We start from the raw sequence: 17,601 nt of genomic DNA, 5'->3' as shown, positions 1-17,601 counted from the left end.
AATTAAATTAAAAAAGAAAAAATATTGTTTAAGCTTCTGGTTTAAATAAACTCCTCATACTGTATTTACAAAAATTTTTTAAGTATGGATATAAAAATTTATTTGCACCGATAGGTCGCTCCCGATGAACGATTGAGAAACGACTATCATATATGGCTGAACTACTAGCTTACAAGTATTATCACAACATTCATCACAAATTTGTGTTGATGCAGGAATGAATCAATTATTGTCTCTTTCAATACATTATAAAGATCAAAGCAAATTTTCTAGATCATTTTCATGAGTTTGTGAAAAGAATAAAATCTATAAGTTAACACTCGCGTTCTCTTGAAAAAGAAAAAAAAAAAAAAAAAAATTTAATACGACCCTTGCGCTTAGTTTCAGTAACGGCATAATCTTGCGATATTATTCGATCGCCTGATTGCTTCCAAATGGAACATCAACCCGTTCATCTGGAATAGTCCCGTTTGGCCTTCGTAGCTCTTAACTCGGCAATTACTTGGGCTTATGAATCGACGAAACACGTTCGTCTAAGATTATTTGAATACGAGATAATAAAATACCACGTTTTTATAAAAAATCATTTTTTAAATTAATTATTAACTTATATACATATATAGTATTATTACTTTTTTGCGTGAAAAACCTGCATAACATCTGCTTTATTACCGCCCATCGCTTATGCGACGAAAGCATAATGGGTGAATGGATCTATAACCACCGTCATTACATAATCCAACTTTCTTCTTGTGTTGGCCAAAGTCTTAATACTTAAATAAGAATACTTTAATATATAAATTAATAATAAAAATAATATATTAAAAAAAATTTCAATGATTACCTTTTTACGAAACGTTTTCAAAAATCTACTAAAACAAAAAATAATCTACTAACTCTCAAATTAACTTTTTAGTCAGCCGGCCAGTCTAAATACAATATCTAAAGCGTATAATAATTTGTAAAATATACTACTTTCTGATAACTTTCTAATTCTTTTCTTGTCAATGGAATAAATTTAAGTTTAGTTAGTTCAGATCACATATCATGGGCGTAGCCAAGGGCGATATAGAAGACTGTGGTATATAGATCCAGCATATAGATATGCTGGATCAATAGCAAGGATATTGTGCAGTATTTAATGATAATTTCAGTAAAACAGTGGGATGACGTTCTTTTTGTTTTTGCATTTCTGACTTTATGCGGGATTATTCTTCTTTAATCCTTTAGCTACGCCTATGTCACACGTACTAATATGTGCAATGTTGACTGCAGTCACACTAAATATTTTACCACGAATTCAAATTGCGTGTTTTTGGACTTTGCCTTCATATTATTATTAGTTAACAATTAATTACCGTGTCACTTTTTAAGGGAGTTGCTGGTTATTGTTTTGAATTTATTCTTATTTCGATTTTCATTCCACTTACAACATATAAAAGACACCATAACAATTTAAGTGCTTGAAATATGTCCACCGTGAGCAATAAGTCTTCGAAGAGACCATTATTAAAAAACATTTCATCATCAATTGGTGGATTATGGCACACATTCTTCACCAACAATGCCATTCACGGAATAACATATTTAGTCAAGGAACAATTAACCAGTATTGAAAAGTAAGTTAAATTTTATTTAATTAAAACTATCCGCAACGTTGTCAATATCTTATTATCTTAAAAAGTGCTAAAAATATTTTTTCTAACACTCACTTTTTTAATGGTCCTGTGAATAGTGGTACCGGCTGATTTTTCCAACAAAGCTACACAAATTTGTTCATTGTTACTCATAGAGCATAAGTCTAGCATATATCTAGCTGCTACTAAGTTCCTTACATTTATTTATTGTATTATACTGATTCTTTATCATAACTCGTGTCGGATTAGTTATTTACTCATATGTATATGGAGTTCTATAACATAAGACGTTCATTTAAATTATGAACTTAAAAAATATAAATATAAAAGTTGCATTTAGCCCAGTTAATATTTACATGACACATTATACATTCACAAATGTGATTAAAAACTTTAATTTTTTCAGGATTTTGTGGTTTATACTTATTATCGTATCGATCTTCTTTACTGTTGTACTCAGCTTGCAATCCATTGATCGGTTTAACAGAAAAAGCACTGTTATAAGTCTAGAACGTGACAGCTATAATTTTATAACGTCAATGCCTGGCGCTACAATTTGTCCTATTAAGCGCTTAGACAAAGGACTTTATGATGCATACTGTCGGTGAGCTATTCAATACTATTTGCACAAATAAAAAATAAGCAATACTAATTGATTGTGATTACAAACCGATATCTGCTTGCAGATTTTTATAAAATATTATATTTTTTTCTTTTTCAGAGAAAAAAACCTTTCCGGAGATTATTATAAGGATTTATTTGTATTTTTAGAATCACTAGCAAACTCAACTTACGGCAACTTCAATGCAATACTTGCCTCTAATAATATAGATATTATATTAGATAAACTAAATATTCGACCTGAAAATTATATTGAACTTATTTTCAATCTAACTTTAGATAACACTTTTAAAGACAAATCAGAATTATCAATAATTGATACGAAAATACGCGGTTCTGCAGGTAGTAACATAATATATACCCGTCAAGTCTTAACTGAATATGGTCTCTGCTATATAACTAATACTTACTTGGAACCAAAGTACTCATCGTATTATTTTTTCTATGGCAAACCATTTGAAACCAATTACAAAGACTTAAAGCTAATTAAAGTTATTAAAGGTGGATATTTCAGCGAAGATATGTCATATACGTTTAAGGGCTTCTTCAATACACCCATAGAGGTTAATTTGACTTGCTAATGAATAATAAAATTTTAAAAAATTTAATAAGTTTATATATAATGTTTTAGCCATACATTCATAGTCCTCACGAAGTGATGCAAGTAGATAAAAGCTTAGGAACCACCGAAGAAGCTTGTAATCATTTTATGGAAACTTTAGAAATAATTACCGAAGAAGACTTTGATACGTAAGTACACATAAGATATGAGCACAATAGATTTAATAAGTACAATTGTATAATTTCTATTAAGGAATTGGTACTTTCTTTATGACATTAAATAATTCTTCATTATATACGGTTTAACAATCCATCAAGCACCTAAACTTGCTTAGCAATCCTCCTTTCGCTATCTCTATTTTTTTCCGTTCACCAATTGTGTACTTATATAGTTATAAAAACTACTACAAATACAAAACTAGTTAATATGCTGGTTAAAAAACCAAATTAATCTGTCATCCGAATTCATGATTCATAAAGGACTAAAGTAAGGCGAAAAAATAAAAAGACATTCCCGCAAATTACTAAGTGTGAAAATACACGATAATATTATTATAATGGCTCGTACGTTAGGTGAACTACGAAATGAATATATAAGTAAATGTCAATCAAATCAAGATACTGCCTGTTATGAAATATTAAAGTAAGTTCAAGATAGTTAAATCCTATACATTAACGATAACAATGACATTAATCCAGAAATTATTAAAAACAAGTTTATCTGCTCAACGTACATATTAACATATGACAAAGAAACAGAAATGACAGAACCTGCTACACAATCTACTTGTAAATCAGTTCTTTCCTATGCATGTGAAACATGGACGCCGCCCATATTACACATATCTGCTTTAAAAGATATCAGAAGACGATTTTAAGCAAGACATGTAGTATATTATACGAGTATGAATGTGATATTATAACACCCATTAAAATCTCTATGTTAAAATATGCAAGACTTATGCTTAGAGTTAGACCCTTAGCCAGAGATTTACTTCAGATAAAAATTCGTGTCGACTATATTTTTGTTGCATTAATATTGAACATACATATATTATATATACATACAGTCCTTCAATTCATTCTGGGACAATACACTTCAGAAAATATTTAAAGCGCAATTCTGGACACTCCTTGATACGGGTAACACCAGGGTCGAGATGTAATACCTAGTGATGATAGTAATCTATCGTCTTTTTTGTTCAATATTATTTATTATTTTAACTCTATGATTCCTGAAAACAAGTACATCCAAAGGTGATAAGGTTAATATAGAAGCAGTGAGAGAGGATTGTGTAACAGTGTTGGGTAGAATAAGGAGTTTGCTCGTCCTTTTTTGTGTCTCTTAAATACTAATTAATTGCAATAAGTTCAATGAGATCTAAACTGCAGGTTGATAGTGATTTAATTTTACAAATTTATGTGTTATAAATTATATATTTTAAAGATAATCATATTACTTACTTCATATTCATATATTCTATAGAGGTACTACCATCAATCAAAGACAGTGTCGTTTTCAGCACGAAACAAACTTAACACATTTTCCGATATACACAAAAAATTTATGTGTACAGGAATGTCGTCTTAATTTGGTATACAAGATATGTGGCTGTATACCCCATTTTTATCCAAATCGAAGTAAGTATATGATATTATACATAATTGCTAGTGCCTCGAATATTTTCGAACTGAAGTAGTAGTTCGAGCATGCTAAAGTAGCACTAAGTTGGAGTACGACGAAGTGTTCGAAATGAGGCAAAGCGTAATGTTCGAATATAAAATCGAACATTAAGTAGATGCGCTGCCGAGCAACTCGAACATCTTGAAACAGCTCGAACGTTTCAGAACAATAAAATCACGTCACATTTTTGGATCATTAAATGTACGAATTCAAGTATACTGGAGGTGCTCGAAAATCGTTATGTTCGAAAATTTTGAAGCACTACTATATATGTACATATACATTGAAATTTTACTTTACCAGCTTATATATAATTAGTTGCAAATCCAAAAGCAGTTTGTAGCTACAAACAACTTAAGGAATGCTTATCAATGCATGAAGGTATGTACTATATGATATATAAAATGTAAAGTTAACAAAGATAACTCTTTCGCAGAATGGTTTATTAAGCTTGACAACAAAGATACAGATAGCAGTAATGTTACTGTGAAACAGGATCCATGCTATTGCTTACCAAATTGCCTTGATGCTATTGTAAAACAAAGGAGCCTCTTTGTAAGTTAATAATATATGTATGTAATTCTTTATATTTACGATTCTTGTAATATTTGCAGGTGATGAGCGACTCCGGCAGTATTTTAGGCGGCAACAGTATAATTGTTAGTCTTTTCCAAAGACCACAAATGCGCCTAAAACGTCAACTTATATTTACATTCACTAATTTGTTAGGTAAAACTTGATTTCTTTCTATCCTTTTTATATATGTATACGCAATTGTTTTGATGAAACAAAAATTTTAGTATCTATTGGTAGTACCGTTGGATTGCTACTTGGCCTGAGTGTGATGGGTGCCATAGAAATACTTTATTACTTTTCTTTACGTATGATGTGGTATATATTTGGCTATAAAATATAATTTTATGCACTTCTTCGACACCCAAGGAAATTTGGCACACACACAGAAGTATTGAAACCTTCTCTACCAACAAAATAAATTTCTCATTCCATAATTAATTATCAACTTATGTTTATTCATATAACTAATAATAAAAACAATTTTTAAAAGTAATATATCTGTACACTGATACGTGTGTTGTTTTTGTTTGCACTAATGTTTTTTTATTATAAACTCAATAAATAAAAATTGAAATTTTTTTATATTTAAATACAAATATAGACAAAGGTTTATAATATCAAATTATATAAAAATATTTTTCTTCGTCTGTAATTATGCTAAATAGTCTAATTAAACTTAAAATTTTTCAGAAGTTGAGTTAAAAATCACAAATAAATATATATCATTTTTTATATTTAATTTAGTGGAAAATTGTAAGCATAATTTAAAAATGCTGAAAAATGTTTAATGTTTGTTAAAATTTGAAAAGAAAATTATTTCATACAACAAAAAACGAAATTTCATTAAACAAATAACTTTTCTTCTTCTTACCGAATTTCTAGACTATCAAGTTTTTCACAACTTCAAACTATTTTGCTTTTATTTTTCCACTTATCCACATACGTTTTTCGAATTTCCCAAAAAGTTATTGCAATTTTTTAAATTAAATTTTAATTGAACTTATTGGCAAAATTGAAATATTTGTAGGTGTAAACAAAACCGTGACAGCAATGCAGTTGGGACTTGCCAAAAACTTGCTAGTATGATCGCAGGGTCAATCTCCAGTTCTAAGCTTAATATTAAAACAAACGTTTTAAAGCTTCGCATATTGAATTACATTTCAAATTAAAAATGGTTGAGTTTATGTTAAAAATGCAATATTATAGTCAACTTCCTCTTATATAAAATCTTATTAATTAATAATTAACAATAATTATTTTAATCAACATATTTAAGTTCATGTCTGTATATGTTACTTCAATTTAGTAATTGTTTTGATTTGTGTCATAAACACCAAAAAATGCTAAACTGAATATTTGTGTGATAATTATTCAAATGCTATTGTTCTAAGTATAGAGATATATATATGTATATATAAATAAAAATTCAGTTTTGTAAAATTTTAATTTTTTTGTTAAATTATTAAGCTACTCTTATATTATATTTCCTTTTTTCAACATAGACTTTTTCTCACTTACTTATCAATTAACGTTTTGCACTTCATTCGTACTAATTATTTCATAGTCTTTGCCAGATATTTCTGATTCCGAATCCGAAGCACTTCCAGAGCTGAAAATTAGTAAAGTAAAGCTGTATATAATAAATTTTATATAAAAGTTTTTAAAACTCTTTGTGGTGCCATGGTATGTTAGTTATGTATAGCACTACGTACTTCATATCAACAATTTAAGAATAAAATGGTATAATTGAAATGAATTTTGAAGCTATTTTGATAATATTTGTTAATTTGTTATATATAAAATATGGGATTTCTGCAAAACCCTTATCTAACATTATAAAATCTTGACCCCATATCAAAGCTACCTTATCATAAAATTTTCTTCAATGTCAGCAAATTTAATTTATTTTAAGATCTTATAACATTTACAGAATCTCATTAAAAGTATTCAAACCAAACTTGGTAAGAGAACTTGATCACATCGCCGCATAAAAACACATTAATCGAATAGATAGTTACCAACTTCAGACCCATTTCTCATCCCCCTTATCGCCCAATCTCCTACGGAAAAAATCTGCGCGGTAATACTCTCGTTAAAGTCAGGTAATCATAAACTCCCATTAGAAGCTTTAATATTGATTTCTTCGTGAAAATCAATACAGCTTTCGACCAAACCGTATCTGTATTGATCTAATTACCATTATCCGTATTATTTTCAAGCAATGTAATGAGTTAAGGACGTCAGTGTACGATGTTTTCATTGACCACAACAAAGCTTTTAACAGCTTAAACAGAGAGTTCCTATGATGCGAAGTGTCCTTGTTAAACTTTTAAACATAATAAAAGCATTGTACAACGAATTCTTTGGGGTCAATACGGGCGTAAAACAAGGTTTTATACTGTCCCTAATACTCTTTATATTGATACTAGATGACATCATGCGTTCTACAGTAACTGATAGCGTCAGAATACAATGAACACCCTTTAGCAAACTTGGTGATGTTGAGTATATAGAGACGACGCCTGTCTTCAAAGTCATAAAAGTTCTGTGTTACAAAACAAAATTGACACGCTTAGTTACTGTACATCCCATGCCGACCTGTACATAAGTCATGAAAAAACAAAAGTAATATGCAGCGGATACACTATCCCGGATTCTCCACCCATTAGAATTGGTAATGACGCAGTTGAGCACGTAAAGTCATTTCCATATTTGATCGGCATCATCATGAATAAAAGTGGTACTGAAGAAGACGTTTCCGCTTGATAGCACAAAGCCAAGTCAGCATTCGAACAGTTAAACAATGTGTGGAAGTCTAACCAGATAAGTACCCGTACTAAGCTTTAAATATTTAACTCGAACATCAAGTCAACATTGTTCTACGAATGCGAACCGTGGAAAACACGACTTCTATTCCATCACACATCCAAGTATTCATGAACAAATGAAGAATAATACTGAAGAAGAATGAAGACATGGCGTAGAACCGTGAACCAGGAGCTTATAGATGCAGAGTACTCGTGGAATCAAATTGTTACTCCTGGAGCAATCGTTGAGGATCTATGCTTCACTAGGAGAAAAAAAACAGCATGAAAAGACGAAAGGAAGAATACTTTAAGAAAATTTCCGACCTAAATACTTGCAAAAATAGTGTTATCAAGTATTGCAGAACCTCTACATAACCTAATTCGATCTAAGTAATATAGATTTGAATAGTCTTGTATTGATCATATTAATATTACGTTTTGAATTTAAAACCCATCTGTGTTTACCTTCTTGGACTTCCAGTAAACATTCGATGTGCTTAATCACTTATAGAACGCTTTCTAATCCATATGACAAATTAAAATAATAAAATGCAATTACGTTGAAGCTACCTGTAAGGATGTGCATTCCCACCTATCCTCTTTATTAGTGCATTGGATAGCGTCCTCACAACGCTTGATAATCATTGATCTAGAAACGACTGGAGTGTAAAACATAATGATGACTTACGAAATGCTGATGACCTACAAACACTGATTTGAATGTAAAAAACTAGGAACTAGAATAATCATCACTAAAACTAAGTCTCAAAGAATTAATGACAATAACATTTAGCCTTTCATTATTAAAGTAGATTTTATAGAGTATGGCGAATAATTTCAATACTAAGACAATACCGTTTTGTCTGGTAGTGATACAACATCTGCAGTTATCAACACGTTGCGGAAGACAGAAAGTTCGTTTCCATACCTTAATACTCTATGGAAAGCTGTCGGAATACAAATATCCACAGAAATTAAAATTATCATTATGTATGGTATGTCTAGTTTTTACTATTGTATGAATCTGAAACAAGATTTTTAACCGGTGCAATCTAATATAAAGTACAAACATTGTTTAACATATAACTTTGGCAAACTCAAAAATCTGGTTGCCTTGAACCATTTACCACCGAATGCTACATCCTAATGGAAACGACTGCATGAAGAAAGAATACGATTGCTTATAAAATATATTCTGATTATCGATAAAATACATGCAGCATTGCACTGAAATTCAATAGGCAGACAAAACCGTGATTGGCCCAGAATGACTTAGAGAAGACTTAATGACTTAAACTCATAAACTACACATTTGATTTATGTGTATTTTTCAACGATCTGAAAAATGGTCGGTAACTTATCATTCTTTTACAATAATAAAGAATGTAATTTAATATATAGTAACATTTAAAATTACTATGTCGAAATCGTTCTTTTTATGGAAAATTAACTTAACTGAGAATTGAAATGAAAAGAATTTTAAAAATGAATCAATATTAATTATAATCACAATATCTATTTTATAAGCTTCATATATTCTTTATGGGACGACATAACAAATCAAATGGATCCGTGTATGAAAACGATATACATAAAATAACAAGGACAAGATGAAAACAAAAATATTTATATATATTATACGGATTAGAAAGAAATTAGTGCTAAGATTAAAATGCAGTTTGCACTATGCACTAGAACTGATTCTTATAATAGTAATTTAAATATTTTTTAAATTTTATATTTTTTAATTAATTTTTGCAGGCATATCTATACATACATTTCTTTCGCTTAGGCATTTAGTAAGTGCTCTTACATTTAAGATCGCATGATCTTATTCTTTATGCTTATGATGATTCAAATATCTTATCAGAAATACAATAATTCATATATATTTAATGTAATAAATTCTCTTCTAAATACGCTATGCCGTTAGAGACGAAAACAGGCATTGAATGGAATAGTGATATATACTTTTGAAATGCAAATATATAAACGTGTACTCATATTTAAGCAGTTATAGAAAATCAAGCTTATACTAAAACAGAGGCATAATAGCTAAATTATTTTGTATAAATAAGTTTATATACCATAAATAAAAATCCACTATAAATTATATACCATAAATCACCGAAACCCATCTAAAAATTTCCAATGTAAAAATTGCGAGTTTAGTGAAAAGCAATTCAAGTAAATTTTTGTTAGTTTATTTGATTTATTTTAAAAATTGTAATTAAATAAAAAATAAAAATGTTCAAACAATTAAAGTAAAAAGTTCCAAGTTGATTGATTTTAACAATATGAAAATAAAAGTAGCATACGATATAACCAAAAAATAAAAGACAATGTTAATATTGTTAAAAGCTATAAATACATATGTACACGCAATTGAGTAGGACGCAACGACAATAAGGATAAAAGCATTAACAGTAAAAATCATGTGTTACACCTCACCATTTGCCATCTGATTCCTGTGGGAAGTCATTGTTATCTTCACCACTACTATCTGTTTCGCGTTTTCCAGCCGCTACTTTACGTTGCCTCAGATCAATTTCAGCATCATGCTCTTTGATTTCTTCTATTTTCTCCGGCTCTAGTGAGGTTGAGCATAATGAAATATCATCTTCAGCATCACTATCCTTGTCTTTTTTCTTAGACTTACTTTTCGAACGTTTATCGTTCTTTTTATCTATATTGTTAGTGTATTTGCTCTAAAATAATATATAATTATTATTATTATTTGTTTAGCAATAATTATATTTAGCAATTACCTCATATAAAGGCCAAAAGGAAGCAAAGAATCCTACATCCTCTGTTAAATTGGGGAAAATCCAAAAATGCAATTTGCCGCCAGTAAGACCCCAAACAATTGAAAAGATTATTAAACGGATGACAGTTAAAGCCAATATAAAGACAAGAAAACCAGCAGCAGCTATTGATAAATAATAAACGCCTTTACGAAGCATTGGTGGCCATAATGGGAACATACAAATGCCTATAGCACCAAGCAATAAAATTAAACCATATATCCAGTAATGTAATGGTATAGGATCATATATCCAAACGTATGCCTCAGAACCATCTACAAATATCTGTTCTGGGTGCATATCAAGACGTACTTTCCGTTTACGTTTCTCTTTTTTATCACTACCACTACCTGCATCATCTGCTCCGTTTATACCGTTGCCCTCAACTTCAGCTTCTTCGGTCGTATCTCTTTTTTCATCTTTTTCTTTTTTATTCAATTTATCATCTTTTCTCTCTTCTTTGTCCTTCTTTGTAGATTTGTTAACGACCCGTTTATCATCCAATGTTATAAGAACTTTTTTAGCACGATGGTAAAATTTGTGTTCTAACATAACATCCAAGAAATCAATGATTTGTTCTCGAGTTTGGAAAATCGCACCAGTACCCTGAGCGAATTTTGATTTTAATAAGGCATCAATTGCCTTATTAGAAGTGAAATATTCCACATTGTGACTTAAAAATTTCGTTCTCTTCGTTTTCACATTCTTTTTCATCCATTTTGCAACACTATATTCGTCTTTAGATGGTTTTTCGGCTTCATGTTCTCCAGGCCCTGTATATTCCTAAACGATAAAGGAAAACAATGTTTTAATTTGTTTATTTGTTTATTTGTTTATTTGTTTTTAATATTTAATAAAACTGAAATAAATAGTAAAGTAAACCAACTAACTGAAATAGCCACGGTTTTTCTTTATTTCATCAATATACGAAACATTTCATTTTAAAGTTTTTTCACTTTTTGGATGGACTTTCTTGCTTCTGTAAACAAAAAACGCATGACACCGCTAAGTCCATTTTGAATATTAACACAGTTATAGGATGCAAAAAAAGAAAACTAACCAAAATTAACATGTTATTGTTATATAAAGCAGGTAACATAAAAAGAATTACAAAGACGTATGAATTACGATGATAATAGGTTATGTTAGTGTGAGAAGTGAGGGGTAGATGTATTATTTAGAAGTAAGAATGGATATAGGGATAGATGGAATTTAAATTTTGATTCCAAAAACCGATTGGACTCAAATTTATGTGTAGGATTAATCTGCAGTTAGAGCACACATTGAAAGTTACCGCATTTATGCGTGACAAGTAACTGTTTTGCATATGGCTATATCCTGAACTCAACTGAGTTCAGGGCAGAAACGTGTTGTCATATGAATCACTATCAGGTATGTTCCAGATTTCATTTAATTTTACAAATCATAAACGCCAGGAATATCGTACGATTTCGTGTTTTAATTACGAAGTGCGTATTAATTATGGTTTGCTCTTTTACCACTTTTTGCTAAGAAAGTCGTAAGATCTTTAGTGCTATACGAGTTGGCGACGACTATCACCTCCGTATTGATTATGGTTTCCTTTTTGTTTTCACTTCTTACAAAGAACGTCGTAAGATATTCATTGCTCGACAAGTTGGCGACAACTATCGCATCCGAATGAACCACGAGCTATATGAGCTTTATTACGACATTGATATAATTAATCGAAGTAACATCCAGTGGTTTCGATGGATTGGTCATGTCGTGAGAGTGAATGGCAAATCCATTCCAACGGAACAGGTATTTGAAACCTTAATTAAAGAAAGCAGGCGTAGTGGTAGACCGTGCCGCTGATAGAGTGATCTGATTGGAGAACCACTTATCGCACTTGATGAACGAAACTGGAGAAAGCGCACACGCAGTAGAGGCGAAGAAGTAAGCAAGTGTGGTTTGCATTAAAAAAGAATAACAAAAAAAAAAAGAAAAATATTAATACCATATCTAAGCGTGAAGTTAAATAAAATCAATCCGCAAAAATTCTTGTGATTAACGTTTTCAGAAACAGCTATTCCGATAACGAAAACAGACCTGTACATCTCAAAAACAGTTAATCCAAATAGTTGAGTCAGACACCACCTTTCATCAAGCATTTTTTAATTTGTTACTTATCTTTGTATTAAGTATAAAGTTAGTTAAAGAACTAACATATATTCGATAATTCTTTATCAAATTTGTTGGAATAGTTTTTATGTATCAAAAACAATTTTATCATAGAAATTTATTTTGTGTAAGAGTTTTTTATCCATTACGCAACGCTATCGTCCTCTAATATGAACCGGCATAATTTTGGAACTCATTTAAAAACAAACGCATATTAGACATTAAAATAAAGAGTATATTATGAACTAAATTCTGAAATACGAACGTAGAATTTTGAAAGTTAAAATTTTGTTTATAAACTTTTTTTAAGAACATGTGTTTCCGTAAACATTGAAAATGAACCCTGTACAACTAAGAAAACGTCTCTCTACGTTGACGCGCTTTAGAACAAAATACCCTCCACATTTATATACAGTGAAAGTTTTGTCAAACGGGCACTTTTATGAATGGACAGTATGTCCATTTTCAGTATGACGAGCATATCACCCAATCCAATCTCACTTGCTAATAATCGCCTTTCCCCTCTCACATAACCATTGCCAATCAACATCCTAACCCATATATTCGTTCTAACCCATCATGTATTTCTTTTATGTTTTTATTGTTTTTGTTTTTTATACAAAATGTGATTTTTTAAAGATAAAATTCTCCAAAACTGACTAGAATTCCTAATTCCGTTTGTGTCCACTTAAAAAAGTTTTCACTGTATTTTATTAATTTGAATTTCCTTAAAATATTTTCATTTACACCATTCACTGCAGATTAAAGCGCATTTTTTAATTCTATATAAATATATATATATTCATATTTAATAAAAAATATTTATATATATATATATATATATATGTATGTATGCATCTATATGAATATATATTATCAGATTGTTCAATTTGAAGTATTTAAAATACAAAATAAATATACGGACAAACAACAATAAAATCCACGTCAGACTTAAGCCATATACACTTTTATTGTCTGTCTTGCCAACACACCACACAAAAATTTTTGGTTACTTAATATGGAACAGCGCTCTTTGGTAATAAAAGATATATACATATATATATATATATATATATTCAAAATCGCGTTCAGTAAAAACAAATATATATATAACTGATGATCTTTGCTACTATAAAAATAATAACCTCGCCATCATCACATTCGCAGTCATCTTCTTCTTCTTCCGGTTTCGTACCACAAACTTCATCAGATCGCTCTTCAAAGTCCATTATATAGAAATATATAAATAAATTTAAACACTAATTATATAAAATTATATATTTTTTCAAAAATAGAAATCTGTTTTTAAGAAAAACAAGAAGCGCTTTCGGTACTGATTAGCGCATCAAGCGACCACAACTGAGTTTTAAGCCTAGAAAGTTTTTACTGATTCATCATTACACATCGCATAGAAAGTTTCCCCAATAACAACAACACTAAACGTCGTTACCACTACAACTACAACTGCAAGAAAATTTAAAAACAAAACAAGTGCCAGCGCAACTGCATGATGTGGTTTAGTGATCGCAGCTCCGCACAATATTAACGAAAACAGCTGGCGAAGTGCGCAACAGATAGGTGGGATAAAAGAAGAACAGTTTTAGAAGCCTTCCAATATATGTATGTATGCATGTGTGTATGCATATGTATTTATTTTTTAAGAAAAACGTATTCAGCTGAATATGTAAACAACTCGGAATTGGGACCTGCAATGCAGGTGAATTTGTGTGTAAATGTTCGAATTCGTGTGACTTTAAATATTTATAGTTAGAGGCATACATATCGCAGTTTAAAACAGAATTGGCGCATACTTCGTATAAAGAAAAGAAATTTCATTCTTTTTTTTAGTTTTTGGAGCAACGAAGAAACCAGTTTTCTAATTTCTTATTTTTATTCATTAACCTAAATTTTTTGTAAATATTTTCTCAAGTTTCTCATACATGTGCGTATATATTTATGAGCAGCATAATAAATATCAACAGTTTTATTAACTATTATTGTACAGTTTGGATACAATAAGGAAATTCCATTTAATCGTAATAACGTAATTTCCGTGTATTTCAAAAAAACTATACGCACATAAACATATATGTATTATTTTGTGTTTTATAAATACTTTACACATATATTTAAAACCATCTGAAATCAAATAGATTATATATATTTTTATAGACTACATGGTATTAATTAATTTAATTTATTAAGTTCCAAGAGCATTTATTGACTGGAGATAAGAAGTCACCACATTTCTCTACCTGCCAATACTGCTTTCAAGTACAAATTTATGTGCGCTTAGTTTATACCCAAATTGATTAACTATTGTATTATCACTTTAATAGATTTCAAAGTCTTTCCGCATTTTAAAATCTTTTTTATTCCTCTTAGATTATTAAATTTAATACGTATGTATATTTTTATATACATATATGTTTTAAAAAATTTTGAGATATTTGCGAATCTTCAAAAAAAATAATTACTACGATAAGCGAAGACAATATTATAGTATAGATAACAACAAATTTGTTATATATATACAGCACAATATAATTTACCGGTAGATTACAAAAAATTCATGAGAAAGGTTATTAGTAGGTGTAAAAAACATTTGTTGCATACTCATTTCGGTATATTGCGATTAACCGTACCTTATATTTAAATCAATAATAACTCCACATAGCTTATGATATGTAAGTACTAGACAAAACACTAGTAAAACTTTATATAAACAACAAATAAAAAATTATAACTGCAAATTACATATTTTCCAAGAGGTAAATTCAATGTAGCTTATGTGTCACAATACGCCACATATTATTTGCACAAAAGAGATCGAAAATATTCCTTTATATATTTTATTCTTTCTGTTTTAATCATTTTTTAGCAAATTTTTTTGTGGAGTCTTACTTCATATAAATTTTAATATCTGCAGAAAAATTAATTACTAAATTGAAAGTAACAATTATATTTTTGCTTTATACACTTACGTCTTTACGACGTCTCGAACGTTTTTTTTCAGACATCTCAAATCACAACTTATTTTACACGTTCAAAAACAACTTAAATTTCCCAAAACTATCCTCTCACCGCAAAGTCGAAACGAAAAATGAGTATATATTGTTCTGCTTTACTTCACCCACTGTTTTACAGTACAATTTATTTTTGAAATTTTCATACGTAAAAGAGAGACGAGTCTACACTCATTTTGACAGATCAATTCAGTAATCCAAATATGTCAACATACATTAGTAGATGTTGCAATTTATGCGCTTAAAGTTGTGCAAAAAGGTAATTGAGTTTACCATTTTGCTTTCCCGTATCTGAAAAGAAAATCAATAAGAATTACTTTTGTCATAAAGCAAAGAAGATAAAGAAAAGAAAATGAAAGTTATACTGGATTAATCAAATATTCAAAATTTTGTGTTATGAGGTGAAATCATCACGCAGTACAAAAACAAAAAACCTAATGCTACGCAATGGCGCGTTATATTTTACCCACCCGGTTCCTACTTAAATTTTGTTGTTTTGATTTGGTTTTTGACATTAAAAATCCGTTACTTAATCGTAAGCGCTAAAGTTGCAATTAGGTGCACATACTAATACAAAAAATAAAGCGGAATTAAATTTTAATTACAAAAGCAATATAAAAGGTTATTATTTTACAAAAATATACGAATTATTTATTAAAATTTTTTTACAGATGAAACGAAGAATTATCGAAGTTAAATTATTAACTAAAAACAATACAATTTATTGTTGTAGAAAAAAGGGGATACCTATATGTATTAACATATTAATAATTTTAAATTAATTCATTAATTTTGCACATCAGTTAAAGTGATTAGAATATTTATTATTTTTAAACTTTTTCCCATAATATAATAATAATTATGAAGATGAAAAAATCTTGAAGCAATATTAATATTTTCAATTATACTTCAGTAGTGTGTTGTTATTGATATATAGATATATATAATTATGGTAATTACATTTTAACAAATTTCACATTTGTAAAAAATTATATATGTATGTGTTCTAAAAATATATTGTACAATTTGTGGTTTTGTTTTTTTCTTTAAATACTAATTTTTAAATACTTTACAAAATTAGTGCATGTTTTCTTAAGAATTTTATGTAATGGGCGTTTTATAATTATTAATATAGAAATGAGTGAAAGACCCTGATAGGAATTACTGACTTCACAAACGGGATATTTTATGCTTGTGATAGGGATTGCAAAAATGCGTTTCGCAATATTTATTTAAGTAATTAAAAAACGTTGATCCCTAGATATGTTACTCTAATTGCAAAATAGAATCTTTTCTAGTTTTTTTCATAAGAGTAAGAAATTACTTTCTCTTAAAAGTTTTCAATCGAGATAATAACGTTTCGAATTTTAGACAAAAAAGCTTTTATACTCTTTAAGTGACTTTTTGCTTCAACTTAACAAAACATTTTAATTTTATAATTTATGAAATTTATTTATAAATTATATTTAACTGTATTGTAAATATAAATTGTATCATATTAAACATTTTTAAAATAGTAATACTGTTTTGTAATATTATATATTTTTTTTTATTTTTTATTATTAAGTGCATTAAGTACATTAAGTACATGCTTTTGATTGCACTATCTTAAAAACTAACTTAAAAGCTAACAATATATTCATTTAAGTATAATTTATTTAGAAATTACAAAAATTAGAAAATATAATAAAATTGTGTTGAAATATTAGTATCAACTAATCTATCTTTGTCGTAAAGTGTCGA

At 29.1% G+C, this 17,601-nt stretch overlaps 2 protein-coding genes across 4 annotated transcripts; one reads left to right on the top strand and one right to left on the bottom strand.

Annotated features, from left to right (window-relative positions):
• The first annotated feature begins 1,470 nt into the window (after positions 1-1,470).
• Positions 1,471-5,243, top strand: LOC119688686. Its single transcript, XM_038103353.1, has 8 exons — positions 1,471-1,619; positions 2,044-2,237; positions 2,538-2,821; positions 2,890-3,008; positions 4,306-4,460; positions 4,822-4,884; positions 4,940-5,037; positions 5,118-5,243. The coding sequence occupies exons 1-8, from the start codon at positions 1,471-1,473 to the stop codon at positions 5,241-5,243; spliced, it is 1,188 nt and encodes a 395-aa protein (XP_037959281.1).
• Positions 5,244-6,419: 1,176 nt separating this feature from the next.
• On the bottom strand, positions 6,420-15,997 carry LOC119687645 (translocation protein SEC62). 3 transcript variants are annotated; one of them, XM_038102048.1, is made up of 4 exons: positions 13,978-14,309; positions 10,655-11,473; positions 10,338-10,594; positions 6,420-6,688 (listed from the first exon to the last, which is right to left on the bottom strand). In XM_038102048.1, the coding sequence occupies exons 1-4, from the start codon at positions 14,059-14,061 to the stop codon at positions 6,601-6,603; spliced, it is 1,248 nt and encodes a 415-aa protein (XP_037957976.1). In that variant the 5' UTR covers positions 14,062-14,309; the 3' UTR covers positions 6,420-6,600. The 3 variants fall into 3 exon arrangements, with proteins under 3 accessions (XP_037957976.1, XP_037957978.1, XP_037957977.1); XM_038102050.1 differs by lacking the exon at positions 13,978-14,309 and adding an exon at positions 15,478-15,569 and having other exon boundaries at positions 6,423-6,688; XM_038102049.1 differs by lacking the exon at positions 13,978-14,309 and adding an exon at positions 15,817-15,997 and having other exon boundaries at positions 6,424-6,688.
• Positions 15,998-17,601: the final 1,604 nt, after the last annotated feature.

This window comes from Teleopsis dalmanni, chromosome X (assembly GCF_002237135.1).
Source record: "Teleopsis dalmanni isolate 2A chromosome X, ASM223713v2, whole genome shotgun sequence".
Taxonomy (NCBI): Eukaryota; Metazoa; Arthropoda; class Insecta; order Diptera; family Diopsidae; genus Teleopsis; species Teleopsis dalmanni.
Note: the sequence above shows the minus strand (reverse complement) of the source record. Positions and strands in the feature narration are given on the sequence as shown.